This window comes from Colius striatus, chromosome 14 (assembly GCF_028858725.1).
Source record: "Colius striatus isolate bColStr4 chromosome 14, bColStr4.1.hap1, whole genome shotgun sequence".
Lineage (NCBI taxonomy): Eukaryota > Metazoa > Chordata > Aves > Coliiformes > Coliidae > Colius > Colius striatus.
In genome coordinates, this window is record NC_084772.1 from 19211570 (window position 1) to 19226668 (window position 15099).

The following is a 15099-nucleotide window of genomic DNA, read 5'->3' on the forward strand; positions in this document are numbered from 1 at the left end:
CTAACTTGGAGTGGAGTAAAGAAGTTCAACAGCAGCTCTTGGCTTCTGCTTGGGGACTCCTGCTTTTTTTTCCCCCTTCCCTTTCCCTTCCCAGAAGCTGCACAGCAAAAAGCAGCTCCAAACTCTCCCTCCTCCCTCCCTCCCTCCCTCCCTTCCCGTCCCCCTTCCTCCTTGCTGAGACTCTTAATCGCCTGGATCTCAAAGCCAAGCTCCTTATTTGATCTCTCCTTGGGAAAATGGATTCCAGGGCGCTGTCAGAGATGCATTTCTGTAAAAAGCTCTTCACTGCTGCCTTGTGTGTCTTAGTTGTGCTGCCAGATTTGGGCTGTGCGAGGAGTCTCTGGAAGCGTGCTCTGCATCTGAAAGTGACGGAGAAATACGATGTGAGTAAACTGCAGTGGGGGGATTTTGGGGAGCTGGGGATGCTCACCCTGAAAGGGGGGGTTTCTTTACATCTCTGTTTCTTTTTAGAATAAGAATTTGAATTCTCAGGCTGTCTCTTTAGAAATGAGTTGCATTAAGTTTCCCAGGCTGGGTGAAACTTTTGCCACCTAGCTGCTGCCATGGGAAACTTGTACAGCACGTTTGGGACAGTGAGAAGACATTGGTACAGCTGCAGTCATTGCTTTTGCCCTGAAAATCCATAAAGCAGCAAGGGAAAAAGGAATAAGGAGAAGGGGAGTGCAAAACCTAAATCTGGGCATAGATTTAATGAAAAGATGATAGTGTGATTTATCGCTCAGAGCAGGGAGGAGGGTTCCCTGCCCAGTTCCTCCACTCCAGCTCCTAGTGAAACATGGTAGTGGCATTGCCTAGGGCTTTGGAAATCACTGGAGCACAGAGATCTCTGCATCCAGTGTCAGAATAACGTGCTGATCACCTTCACAGGTGTAAGGAGCTGGTCAGAGAAGTCCATTCTCATGGCTGTGCCTCGCCTGGCATGGTCACTGAGAGCAGAGCTCCTTTCTGCTGCCCTTTGTCAGACTCACGTGGGCTCTCAGCACAGTCACTGCTCTGACTGCAATAACTCAGGGCAGTTGTGCTGGAATTGAAACAGGAGCAGGAATAAGTGAGTGGAGAAAATGATGATGCTGGGTGTTTTCCTTGGTGTGCTTGGGCCAAAAGACTCTTAGAAATGGCCATGGAGGAAATTTGGGGGGGGGAAGGGAGAAAAAAGAATGAGAAGAATGTGATAGTTTGACTTTCAGGACCTGCTATTTAGAGAGAAAACAAAAATGGAAAGTTTGACTTATTCCTTAAGAGTCTTCTTAGAAGCCAGCACTGACCTGAGGCTTCTGCTCCTTCCAAATCACTTAGGTAGAAGCCCCAGCCATTCTATTTTCTCATGCTCGGGTTTGATTGTGTCTTCCAGCCATTGCATGTGCATAAACAACTCCTTGGTGTCACATGAAGATTCTGCCACCTGTTTCCTGTAGCCACATATAAAAGCTTTTCATTTTAAAAGGATGCTTTTGTGCCCATGACAACTAGAGTGATGTCTGGGGAGATGGCTGCATTTTGTTTGTGAGATTGCTGCCTCAGAAGTGTGACACAGGGCTTTTGCCCCTGCTGACTGAACTGAAATATGGTGCTGTTGTCCCCTTGAAATTTTGCAGAAAATATTGTGTCAGCATTTGAAAGGCACCCCAGTATCTTACATGAGCTTTTCCTCACTGTAACCTGCCTTGGGACAAGATATCATTTAGTTTGCACTTTAACTGGAAAATGGTGATGTGAAGAGCTGGCTTTCCTGCACAATCACTCCCTGGAAAGGGTGTTTGTTAGTCTGTTATTTTGACATATTTCAATGTGAAGCTCAAATTCAGTAGGAGCCATGAAGTAAATGACCCAGAGAGATCCGACAGGCATAGAACAGGAATTTACATGTTGATCTTTAGATAATGTGTCTGTAGAGACACAGAGCTTCCTTCCCTGAGGGTATATCCTCTTCTTTCAATTTACAGTTCTTCAAAGGACTGTTTTTTCTGGCAGGCATGAATGCAGGTGCTACTGCTCTGGCAAGCAGTTGCTCACATTGACAGAGACATCATATCTAAGGAATAAAAGAAAATGCTTTTCTTTTCCCTTCTCAAAGCCTTGTAAGGTGTCCACTCTCCATCCTCTTACCCACTAAAAGTCTGGTTTTGGCAGACCTTCTTGTTTTCTTTTCTACCAAACACTACAGCTTGAAATCCCACCAGTTTGGAAATCTGAGGCTGTGGGTGGAACAGCTGATCTGTGAGTCAGTTGAGTAGAGCAATAACAGATGGAGACGTTACAGGAGCGTGCAACCATACAGGAACTGGGCCATAGACATCCCTGGGGGGCCCACAGAAGGACATGGGCAAGGGCTGCAGGAGTAAGGACTTGACTGAGGGTTATGTTGTCTGAGCCCAAAAAATCTGAATCTACAGCAGGAAGAATGCATCAACCAAACTGCTGGCCACAGAATGACAAGCAGGTGTTACCATGAGGAGCTGGCTAGAGGTCTGGCCAAGAGCTCTTCATTGAAGTGTCTGAGGGAGGGTGGTGGTTGGTAAGGAGGGATGGAGTGAGAACAAAGGGAAAAAGAGGAGAAGGAATGCAGTTAGAAAAAACTGTCAGTCACAGTGGGATGGAGGAGCTGGGCTTTCAGCTTGTAGCAGATCCATGTATTTTACAGCCAGAGAGACTTTGTCATGTGTAGTGATTTGCAGGTGGTGTTCTGCAGCCCCCACACAGGCTGTGGACTGTTCCCAAAGGGCAGAGAGAGGGAGCTACCTGTGAGTGGGCTTCAGTTCATTGTCAAGACACCCACATGCCTAGTAGGAAAACCTGGGTCAGCCTTGATTTTGTTCCAGTGTCAACTGTATCAAGCATTTTAGGAAAAAGAAATCCAGCCTTCTTTTAAAGATTTCCAGGAATGAAGAATTCCTCACAGCTGCTGTAATCTCCTTCCCAATATTGATGTACCCTCCAGCTAGCTGTCATAGATCAGCACTGAGATACTCTCTTCCTCTACCAGATTAGCACACTTCCCATGAGACTTCTGTCCCATGTATGCCTCAGAGTAACATATGATCAGAGCAGCCCTCAGCCTCTCCTTTGAAACCTGCATGCACACATGGAAGTCTTGCACTGTACTCCCAGCTTTCCGGTCCTCTAATGACTATCATGCATCTCCTTGGAGCCCATCCTTATTTTGCAGCAATCTTCCATTACTGCAGACACCAGAACCAAAACTACTAATCCAGAGCTAGCAGCAGGACAATATTATTCCTATTGTTTCAGCCTTAACCTTCAGATTATGTAACTCTTCTGCAGCCTGATGTTTGCAACTTGGATCACTGGTGATCTACGTTTCTCCAGGTCTTTGGTAGAAATATCACAGGGCTCTAAATTCCTCCTGAATGTGTATTGTTTCAGAGAAAAGTGGTTTATGGACAGTGTTTGGAAATACCTGCCAGGAGGAGAATGAGTGACTGGAGGCTGGAAATAAGCCTGGTGTGTGATCTTGAGGGTGGCTTTGCAGAATATGAATTAGCACAGAATTGTGCTTTGACACAAGCCCAGAGTCCAATTTCAGGTATATTAATAGAACAGATCTGGGATTTTGGGGAGGCAGACTGTTGAAAATATTGGCTGAGAGTGAATGATTGCATTCAGGTTTTTCCTACTCATCTTTCCTGACCTCTAGGGCTCCTCAGATGAACTCTGAACTTTTCCCCTTACTTTGCTTCTGGATATCTCTGAGGCAGATTGTCATTGCAGTGATTTAATAAGCCTCCATGGGAAACAGCAATTTGCCTTCTGCACTGAAAATTATTCATAAGGAAGAAATTTTGACTGTTGTCACAATCTGTAAAACCAATAAATCCCAGCTGTAGATCCCAGCCAAACTGTGAATCCTGGGAGAGCTTTTAAAAAGACCTCGTAACCCATACCTGGAGACATCCTTAGCCAGGCTATTTTGGGAATGAAGGAATCCTGTTTCCCACAGGGATGATTTATGCATACAGAAACCAGTGGCAATGGATTCAATAGACCAAATGCACAAATATGGGAGCTTTTTTTACCTTGAGATTTGAAAGAAAAGGGTTCAGAGCAATAGGTTAACAGAGTAAATGGGCAGGGAGGTCATGAGGTACAAAGTTATTTGGCTAAAAATGTTACATTGTTCCCAAACGGAAATCATCTCATTCATTGAGCCAGCTGCTCATTGTGATCTTGGCTTCTTACTTTCTGAATCATCTGTGAAGCAACTGCAGTAGTTCTTTCAGGTTTGTTGGGTTGGGGTTTTTTTCCATGTATGTTGTTTTTTTGCCAGTATTAATTTGGACACGTTTCACTCTGCAGCTGACATTTCAAATAATAGAATAGTAAACTGACCTTCCAGGGTAGATGCTCCCTCCAGCAAGGAGACTTGTGAAATGTTTGGAGCCATATAGATTTGCTGTTAAATGCTCACTTATATATTTAGTCCAAGCATTTTCTCAAGTTAAAATCCCAACAACAGCAAGAAAAAAGTGGACCCTGCAACATCTTCCCTTCAGAAGCACACTGTTTCAAGGCTGGAGTGCTCTCAGCTTGTGAGGAGTGGGGTGGTGTGATAGCTCACATCTTGATTAACATCATCAAAATTAGGAATATTTCTTTTTCAGTTGTATTTTGTGGTACTAATCCATGGGAAAACAAACTCATGGAAGGGGCTTTGAGCAGTTTCCCTTCCACTGAATGGAAATAACTAAGGAAAAGGCAGAATAGTTTACTGATGCTGTGAACAGGACAGGAAGCTGTCATCTGTGCAAGCGTTAGGAATCCTCTCTCTCACACACACATGTTATTTAACCAGTTACAGATATAACCAGGATATGGATTTTCTTTAATGTACACCTTGTAACAGAAATTAAAACTTCTAACCACCTTTTCTCTGTGCCTCTGCACTGACTGACAACCGCTGTGCAACCAGGCAGCCCAGCACCTTGGCTGCTCTCTGTTTTCCCCCAGCTATGGTTCACAGAACAGAGGGAAGCTTCCATGTAAGAACCACCGCCTTATCAATGGGATTCTATGCTGTGTACAGTATGGAAGTCACATTTCTCACATCAGTACCACAATGTGCATCATTATTTTTGTGGTGCCCCTTGGGCTTGTCTTCGTTCTCTAGAGAGGGAAGGTGATGCTCTTTTCCCTGTTATGGATAATTGCTGGTGGCTTGGTCCCCTGTGGCAGCAGGGGCCACGTGGGCCAGCAGTCAGTCCTTGGGACAAAGGGCATCCTGGGGCCTCTCCTATGACATTTTTTTGGGGAGTACACGTGTGTACATGCTGTTTCACCAAGGCACACATGTCCCACAGAAAACTTTGGGAGGCTGCAACAATGAGGATGTGACAGCATGTAGATAAAAAGGGACACTGGTCTCACTTCAAATTTCTTCATAGTCTGATGGTGAAATTTCGTTGAGATCCCCTTGGGAACAGTTGCACCATGTTGTTTCTTGGAATAAAAACCCCAGATGTTCTTCACTGATTTTGTAACACAACACTGATGAGGCCATGTGTATGTAGGACTCTCACTCAACAGCCTGCTAACGAGTGCATGGCAGTGCTCACTTCATACCTCTGGCTACGTGCTCATCTCTTTCAAAAGTGCAAATCCAGAATCCATCTTCTGATTTGATGAGAGCCTCTTAATATTTATTACTAAATCTGATAACTGGTTGCCCTTTGAGTACTTTGTGCTGCTCTGGAGAGTTGAGCTCAAGCCCAGGGGCAAGTAGTTTAGCCATAGGTGAGAAAGGAGTGGGTTTGTGTGATTCACCTCTCTGTTGGAAGGCGTTGGCTGCTTGCTGAGATGCTGCCAGTGTGAACAGTACCTGAATGCTGCCCCTTATAAATGTTTCTGGTAAAATCCTGTGCTTGTTAAAGCACTTTAAGTCTTCCTTGTGCTTTCCATGTGCAACGAGCAGCTGGGCTCCTTTCTTCTGTAGTTAAATGCAGCCTCATCTTCTTTGGAATTGAACTGACATCACCCACACAGATCTCACCCAGATAATCTCGTGTTCTAGAAATGGTCTCTAATTTAGCAACCCAAGACTCCACAGTGGGTGCTTGAAAGATTACCCTATAAATTCTGCTGCAGAAGAAGGTGATGAAGATAGAAGGAGCCTGATGAGGAGACAAGTGCTACCTGGGACATTAGTTCCAGGTCTCATTTGGAGACATAACCTCAAAGCAGCACAGTGTCATTTACACTGCTTTGCTATCTCAATGTCTTGGTGTGCTCATCATGAGGATGCCAGGAGCCTTCCTCTCTGTTTCCCAGACAAGTACAAAAGACTTTAAAGGGTTTTGGTTTGGGGTTTTGTTACCTCCTTATTATCATAATCTCAAATTATAAACTAATTATAGTTCCATAGAACAATTTGGTGGGAAAGTGTTTCCAAAGCAGTGTGCTAAGGTGATGACACAGCTCTCCCTTCAGTGTGCTTGGGAGAGCTGCATGGCTCACTCTTCTCCCAGATGAACCCCTTTGAAAAGCACTCATCTATCTCAACTGACGCGACATTTGGTGTCCACCTTGTGCCAAACCTTTGTTTCCTTTTCTTTTCTTTGCAAGGATTATGAGTACCCTCTTCATTCTCACAGTTCCCACTACCAGAAGAACGACCGGTGCCCGCCGCCGCCGCAGACGCTGCCCGCCGGGGCCTGCGAGGTGCCCAGCTGCCGCTCCGACTCCGAGTGCGAGAGGCACAAGCGCTGCTGCTACAACGGCTGCATCTACGCCTGCCTGGAGTCTGTGCAGCCACCCCCAGGTACAGTGAGCCCAAGCTGGTAGAGAGAAGCATGCAGAAATGATGGTAGTCATCCCCGTGAGCTTTGGGGCGTGGGTGGGTGTGAGCTGAGGGTAGAAGCTTCAGTTCCACACTCCTGATTTCTGGGATAGTGGCTGAAGCAAAAAATTGTCTAAAGCCAGCTGATGTTGCACAATTTCCACCAGTATGAATGGTAGAAATCACTTGAGGGCAGTTCTTTTCCTGAGATTATGTGCTCAGGAAAAGGTGTAATCCCAGTCTGAATTCATTCTCACAGAAGCAAGGCAGCTATCCCATCCGACCCATGCAATGGAGGATGAGAAAGAGAAGCTGCTCTGGCCCTTGCAACACCAGGTCCTTGTGGCCCTGGGTAACATCCATGGCTCTCTTGCCACTGGAACAACAAGGACATGCATATAAGCATCTTGCTGAAAACTCAGATCCATCCTTCATCCCTCATCAGAGGAACTCTGTGGTGTTTCCATGACCGTGCACCCTCTGGCTGTTCCACCTTCACTCTCAGGTTTGGTGTTTCTGTCTTTTGCAGTTTTAGACTGGTTGGTTCAGCCCAAACCTCGCTGGCTGGGAGGAAATGGGTGGCTTTTGGATGGCCCAGAGGAAGTCTTACAAGGTACAGTATGTTTCTCTGCAACATCAGAGTTTACACAGAGGCACTAAATAATGTGCTCATCACATACAGGGCTTGCCAGGGATGTTGAGCTGCTCAGGATGCTGGTATCTGTCTGGAGTTTCAGAGGAATGATGCTGTGTGGTGCAGGGGTAGTAAATCAGTTGAGTTTGATGGCTATGGCTCACCAAGCAGAGCACTGGGAATGCTCCAGGGAACGGATCTTGACATAAGGAGAAATATACATCTTCTTTTTTCTTTGTTTTTTAGTGAAAAGGGCTTGACATATTTTCTGGCAGCTTCCTGATAGACTGTGAGTGGACTTGGACTGGGAGATCTTTTAATCCAGAGCAGCCTCATCACACAAATACCTTGAGCTGGGGTTGGGGCTCTCAGGTCTGAAGGCTGCTTTGAACCAGAGCCCTGGTAAACTGCTGCAGAGCTGTGTCAAGCTGACATGGAGCTGGCAGCATCTAAACTTGAGGGCTGCTAATGAGATTGGTCTTAGCTTAACTCCCTAGGGAAAGCTCTTTTAGTTCATTTTTTTTCCAATACCTCCAATTGAAACGAGGTGGCAGTGGGGAGGTGGGAAGAGAAGCTTTCTTGTATGAGACGTTTTCAGATGCATGTATGCCTGAAGTTCTTCATTTCTTCATGGAAAGCCTATTGCAGCTTTTGATCAGCTTTAGTGGGACACAGGTAGTGCCAATAAATTACCCTGTTTAGGCTTGCACAGCTGCTATCAGACTCTCTGAACCTTGACTCATCTATTATGGAAGCTCCTAGTTCTTCAAGAGACATTTCTGCTTCCAGCTCATTGGAGTTGCACTGCTAGAAATAAGATAAAATAGGTTCCTCTTCATCCATCCCTGTCATCCTTGTGTTATTTGTTCTTATCTTAACACCTTCATCTCAGCTTGAGGGAGTAATTAGTGAAATAAGAGCCATCAGTCATGGCATGAGAATTACAGCAGAGGTCACTGAAATTAACATCCTGGCAAATGAAAGAGTGGAGAGTCCCTGCATAGCTGATGCATTTAATGGACACAAACACTGCCCATGAGTCCTGCTTCCCTTTCTTATCCTGCTCTGCACTTGCTGGATATCCAGGTTAAAGGAACATAAATCCTCTGTTTGTGACAGGGGGTGCCATGGCCTTACTCCATAATGAGTCACATCTGAGGTTTCCATTCATCAGTGAGAACAAAGCAGCAAGCTGTCAGCTTCCTGGTCATATCTCCCTGATTCCTCACCCAGCCTGAAACACTGTCTGGACCAGACTTCAGGCTGCAGGGAGGGAATAGCTGTGTGGAGAGAGCACACACTAGCACGAGCACATTGGGCAGAGCTTGTTTGTCTTCAGTGCTCCCACAGAACCTGCACAACAGGCTGTGTGAAGGGTGTTGTCACAGGTCATGGGGCTGACCCATGATCCCCATATCGGGCTCGACACGTCAGTCTATGTAAGATGTGAAGTGGCTCACCTGCTCTGCCAGGCCTCTGGGGAGGTGTTGGCTCCTTGGTACCCTTGCATGGGAAGTAACCTGAGAGCCTGCCTGGGAGGAGATGCAGGTGAAGGTGTCTCTGTTGTCACGTTTTGGTTACTCATGGATGGTACAGCCATGGTTTGTGACCTGTAGGCTTCTTTTGCAGCTGAGGCCTGCAGTACCACTGAAGATGGAGATGAGCCCCTGCATTGCCCCACAGGGTATGAATGTCACATCATCAACCCAGGTAACACAGCTGAAGGAATCCCTAACAGGGGCCAGTGCATCAAGCTCCGTGGAAATCCAGGTCAGTTGACTGGAAGCCTCCTTTCCTTTCTTGTTCTGTCAGGCAAACACTATGTCTGGTGGTAAATCTGGTTTCACGGGTTTCCTGGGTTTTCTGGGCAGCCTGAGGCCCCAGGGCAGTGTGTGACAGCTCAGCTGGGAGACAGTCCCCACTCTGCAGCAGCCTCGCATCTCTGATGCTATTGATATTGCCTGAGCTATGTGAAATACCCAAAGCAGGGGGTGTGTTTCTTCTTTGCTCTGTATGCCAGTGTCATCTGGGATTGTGTAAGCAGAGCAGGTAGCAACCTGCATGTGCCATTATTCCACAGCACAAAAGTTAGAGATATTTATATATTACTACACACTTACCTAAGAAATGAGTTTCAAATTCCAGTTTTGACTTCTGACACTACTTTCTGCATCCAAAGCCTTGTTCCCTTAGTTCTGACAGCACTTTTGCTCAACCCCTCTCAGGGAAAGTGAGCCATGTCCACATAGCTCTGTAATCTAAATAGATTTGTATGAGGTTTATAGCAGCCTGCACTACTTCTGCTGCAGAGATCTTTCATTTTCCTGTTTGTGAGCTTAGATTTTCTGTACCTGTAACTCCTCTGTGCTGTCCACAGAAGGCTGGGGTTTAGCACAGGGATGAAGGCTGACTGGGCATGTTCTCACTACGTACCTTCTTTTTCAGATGGACGCAATCTGAGGCATAAGTATTACAAGGAATATTTTGGTAAGCCACTGGCATGAGGGGTTTGCTATTATGAAGCTTTATAGTTATTGCATTGCTCACAAGGAATTTGCTGCTTATGAAATGAAGGTTTGTACATAGCAAAAAGAGATTGTTTAGTCTCAACTCGCCGTGCCTTGGTCAGAAGATCTTGTTTTAAGATGTGCAATGTCCTGGCTGTGGTCTCCTGAGAATTAAAACCTCCAGCTGTGACACAGTGTGTTAAATGGTGCAGCCTTCTGCTGGGGGCTCCACCAAGGGATGAGAAACCCCCAATCCAATAACCCTGTGTTATTTTTAAGTATAGTTTTGTAGCTTTGCTCATGGTTCAGGACTCCTTACAGATGAACAGAAAACTCTGGCAAAAGCAGGGTGTTTTGTCAAAAGCTTGTATTGTGGTGTGTGATAACAGATGGCTGGAGCCCAATGAATCAATCACAGGAGGTGTCAGGTCCCTTGCACAAAGTGATCAATACACATCTCAAGGAAAGCAGGAGGATCTTCCAGAAGATCCTTTTCCTCATGGCTTCAAAGCTCCTGGTTTCTGCTGACTCTTGGATCTGGAGGGGAACAGTCAGATCAGACTGGCTATAACTAGACAACATCTTTGATATGACAAGACTTATGAGCAGATACATTTTGCCAGTTTTGATACACCTATGAAATAATTTCCTTTCCCCTGTGCAGTGGGCTATCACAGCTTTCCCAGAGAACTGCAATGCAATGACACCAGTAAACTGTACTGCTTAGAGAAGCTTGAGAAGACATTTGCCACAGACTAACTTAAAATCTAACTTTGCTGATGTTTATTTGACAGGGAGCAATTCCAACAACGTGGTTGGCTATGTGAAAAGCCAGCAGAAGCATTTAGGATAATCAAAGGTGTGCCTGGGTAAGTGTGGATAAAGGGAATGCTGGGTGGAAATAGTCAGTGCTTGGTATGGAATTATTTAAAGAAATAGTTGTTTGAGAGAGAAATTACCTCATCAAAATGCCAGTGTTAAGGAAAGCACCTTAAAATTAAGTACAGGTGTAAACTTGCCAAAAAAACCAGATGGTGCTGTAAAAGTCAATAGAGAAGTTATTGTTTTTCCTACCTCTCACTTTCCCCCTCCCACTTTTTGTTCTAATTTCACAAGATGCACCTGATATCTTTGAAGAACCTTTGCCTTGTGGGTGTTTGGAGGTTGGAGTGATTTTCAGGATGAAAACTAAATGCTGCATAACTTTGTGTGCCTTCAGGTTTTAAAGTTTATGTTTAGGGCTTGCTTCTAATGCAGGTACAACTGCTCCTGCAAGACAAATTAAAAAGCTCTTTACTCTGAACTGACTGCATAAAGAGTGAGTCTTGCAAATACTTAGTCACATGGGTGATTTTGTGGGATAACTTTATGTGTGTGACCAGTGGCATTGAACAGTGTGATCCACTCGTGAATCAACATACATGGACCTGGCCGGTTGAGAAAGCTCCGTTTTATCAGGCTTTGAATTAGGCAAGAGTGAAAATATTTATTAAACCAAGGGTTCTGTCCCAAGAAAGTTTTCTCAACACTTTCAGCTTTGCTTTAAAACTATCTTGAGCTTAACTGGCAGTTATGAAAACAAGGCAGTTGAGTGTGTCTTTTCTGTACCTACATCAGGCTGACTAAGATTACACAGCTATATAAGGACAAGTTCTGTGTAAACATCTCAGGAAGGATAAACATTTTAAGTCCTCTTTTCTTTTTGTTTGATTTTCACCCAGCTGGACCACTCTGTTAAGCAGCTGTCAAGGAATGCTTTACCCAACAGTTTTCTGTGTTGGAAGAACTCTGGTTCCAAATCTCCACAAGCACGTCTCAGCATTACCCTGATCCCTGCCCATCAGGGATGAAAAGACTTTGCTATTGAAGGAACAGGATGAGCCTACATCTTAAATCTATCAGGAGGGTGAGAAATGTGATCCCCTCAGAGAAACCACGCCATTTATGAGCTGCCCTTCTACCACTGAAATGCAAATACCTCCAAGCAGTTCCCTGCAAGCCACAGCAGCATTATCATGCTGCTGGAACAGCCCCTGACCTTTATGTGTGTTACATGAGTGATTCAGATTGCAGAATCATGAACATAAATCAGTATTATAAAAATGAAGTGATGTCAGAACCTAAATATCATATCTAAAGCTGCATTCAAATAGGCAGGACTCTAAGGCTAAAGGGGCTCAAATCCAGTGCCTGCCTATCTTGAACAACTACTTTAAAGCAGCCTTTCATAAGCTTAAAGTTCAAAGAAACCTGCAGATGTCTTCTTTTCCTATTTCTGCTTTCTGAGGTTCAGCAGGTTTGACACCCAGCCTACAGACCTAAACCTGAAATCTTAAGATTTTGAGGAACTCTGAGTTAGGAGCATGGTTTTATGCATGAGTTGTTTGAAGTTACTTTCCTTTAGCTTCTCAGACCAATGAGCTGCAGATCGAGAGCTAGAATAGAGTGGAACAGATTCCTTTCTACAGTATCTAAGCAGACACACATGCTTGCCAGTGTTTTTATGCTGTTGTTTTAGCCAGCACAGTTAACACTCACAAAATGTACTTCTGTGGTTTTGTACCTGCAGAACCTCAGCAAGAGAGCCAAAGTCTGGATTATTTGTGGCACATGTTAGAGGAGAAAAAGCAGGATGAATGTTTGTGATTAGAAGGATTTTCTGGCAGATGGGCAACTGCTCTTTAGAACTCCTCTAACTTTATGTTGACTTCCATAAATCCTTAAGGTCAAGTTATTTGTGTTTGGGTCTTACAGCATCTTTTAGCTGTTTGGCATCATAAAATGGAAACCACATCTTCTATTAGTGGTTTCCTTTTCTGTGGCAGTCCTAAAGGGACAGTTGCATTTCCTTTTGAGAAACCTGCCAGAACTGCTAGGTGAAAGCAGCCGTGTTTGCTCCCGTGTTCAGTGTGTGTCCCCATCTGCATGCATAAGATGAGCATTTTAATATGCAGAGTAGTAGCAGTGTGTATAAATACCCAATTCACAAATGCAAGTGCCTGCTTCCACCCACAAACTATGGGATATATTTTTTTTTCCACTCACCAAATGGTTTAAGCCAGAGCTACGGCGCCTATAAAACACTTGATACTTTGCATGTGACATTTGCAGCTGGAGAGATGAAAGAGGCCAAACTGCTCTTCTGTTTCCTATCAGAACAGGCATACCCCTCCATGCTTTACAGAGCCAAGGAACAGATGAAGGCCTCCACATTTTCCTAAATATCTTCATTTGTTGAACTCCATTCACTTCTTTGTGCCTTTGCTCCAAGTTCCAGGTATTAAACGCAACACCCAAGTCAGATCTATCTCTAGTGTGTTATCACAAACAGCTTCGTACAAGAGTATAGTAACTCCTGCAGAGAGACAGGACTCCATCCATATTTTATAGTTCCAGTGTCAGTTTGGGCCAGAAACTTGCTGCTTTGCTACTGATGTTAAAGCAACACAGCTGCAAATGAAAGCCTCATGCAGCCTTGCTCTGAGGTGCTGCTCAGTGACATGGATTGAGTTGGTTTTTTTTCAACTTCACTTTTTGCAGAAAAATCCCATGAGCCAAACCCTTCAGTAGTCACCAATAAACCCCAAAGACTAAATGCCAAACTGTTCTACTTTAAAATTAAGAATTCAGCACTTAAAAACCTGTGAGGATCTACTTGGAAAAAAAAACTTGCCTTGAGCATTATCAAATTTGCAAGATTAAAAGTTCAGATCTCAACCTAATCTCACCAGGCATCCAAATATGTGCTTCATTTGAGTGGACACATTCACTTTAGTGGCTGTATTTTCATAGCTACAAAAGCACAGACCTGCCAACCTTCCTGGCTGGGATGGGAAAAGTATTTTCTACTTGTTATTTAAACAAAGAAAACTGACAAATTAATACTTTGTTGATGAATTTCTGTTTACTGGGTGTTCTCAAAGACATCACCCTTCCTCATGGTGCTAGAATGCTTGGAGTGGTTTTTTTTCAAGTCATTTCAAGTTATTAATTGTCAAACTCAGAAACAAAAGCCCCAGAAGAGATTTGTCCAAATGCTGTGTTTTCAACACCAACATCCATCACACGGTGAAACGCAAACTCAGACCAAACGAGTTTTCCTCAGCTCATCTTCTCCCCAAAGACAAACAGCTTCACAACAGCCTTGTGAAGCACAGTAGGGAATTACCCTTGTAGGTTGTTTTTTTGAATGTTTCCATGTACACTTTACAGCATGTTTGGTGCTATGATAAACTTTACATGTATCACTGTGTGCTAATGATGCCCGTGGCCCTCCAGCCCCTCAGGCACTTCTGGTGCTGCCCCAGGCAGTCACTGCCTGATTCGTGTCCCTGGTGCTTGGCCATGGACAGGTTCTGCCACTTTGGTGCTCAATAAAAAGTGACCAGTATATTTTTCAACTCTGCCTAGTTTCAATTGTGTCTGTTCTTCATATATATTGACTTTGAATTACAAGTCTTTTCAATTTTAGTTGGTGGAAGAGCTCAGAAATATAAGCACAGGGAGACAGAAGAGATTTTGTCCTTTGGGAGGGAAGTGACAGACCCTAAAACATGTCTACAACCTGAGTTCTCTTTCAGACAGGCCCCCTTTGTGGGTCAGACATTTACTCAGCTCTTGGCACCTTCATTTCTGTTGCCCAGAGAGGAGCTGATGGACAGTACTGTAAGGAAGGTGATGGAGACGGTGACCCAAGTAGAAAGTGACCTTTTTATTTGACCAGGCATCTTCCTTGTTGATGCAGAGCTGTTGCTCACTGCTGGATGAGTTTCAGCTGCCAGCAGAAGCAACTGCTCAGGCAGCTTTGCAGGAAGCCCAGGTTTGTTAAAGGGTGGAAAAGCAAACCAAGCCAGAGGCCAGCATTGGGCTGGTGCCCACTGCCAGATACTGGAGTTGAAAGAGGAGCCTAGAACTGAGAGGCTGGACTGCTGAGCACTGCCTTTCCAGGAGTGGGCACAACTTCACCATCCCTCCAGCTCCACCCACACTGGTCTTGCTGTGCTTGCTTATCAGCAGTGAGCAGGAGTCCTTCTGCATTGCTCCCCTTCTGCTCTGAAACCATAACTGAGGAGTCACAGAGAAGCTGCCTCTCAGTGGGAATCACACTTTGGGTTTCATTGCTTTGGAAAGGTTTTCTGTGGGTTTTG

The 15099-nt window shown here is 44.8% G+C and overlaps 1 protein-coding gene across 1 annotated transcript; it reads left to right on the forward strand.

The window, feature by feature from the left end:
- Positions 1-206: 206 nt before the first annotated feature.
- On the forward strand, positions 207-14331 carry WFDC1 (WAP four-disulfide core domain 1). Its single transcript, XM_062007485.1, has 7 exons — positions 207-383; positions 6598-6793; positions 7341-7424; positions 9075-9215; positions 9891-9932; positions 10747-10821; positions 11674-14331. Exons 1-6 carry the CDS (start codon positions 237-239, stop codon positions 10803-10805), a joined length of 669 nt encoding a protein of 222 aa, XP_061863469.1. The 5' UTR covers positions 207-236; the 3' UTR covers positions 10806-10821; positions 11674-14331.
- Positions 14332-15099: the final 768 nt, after the last annotated feature.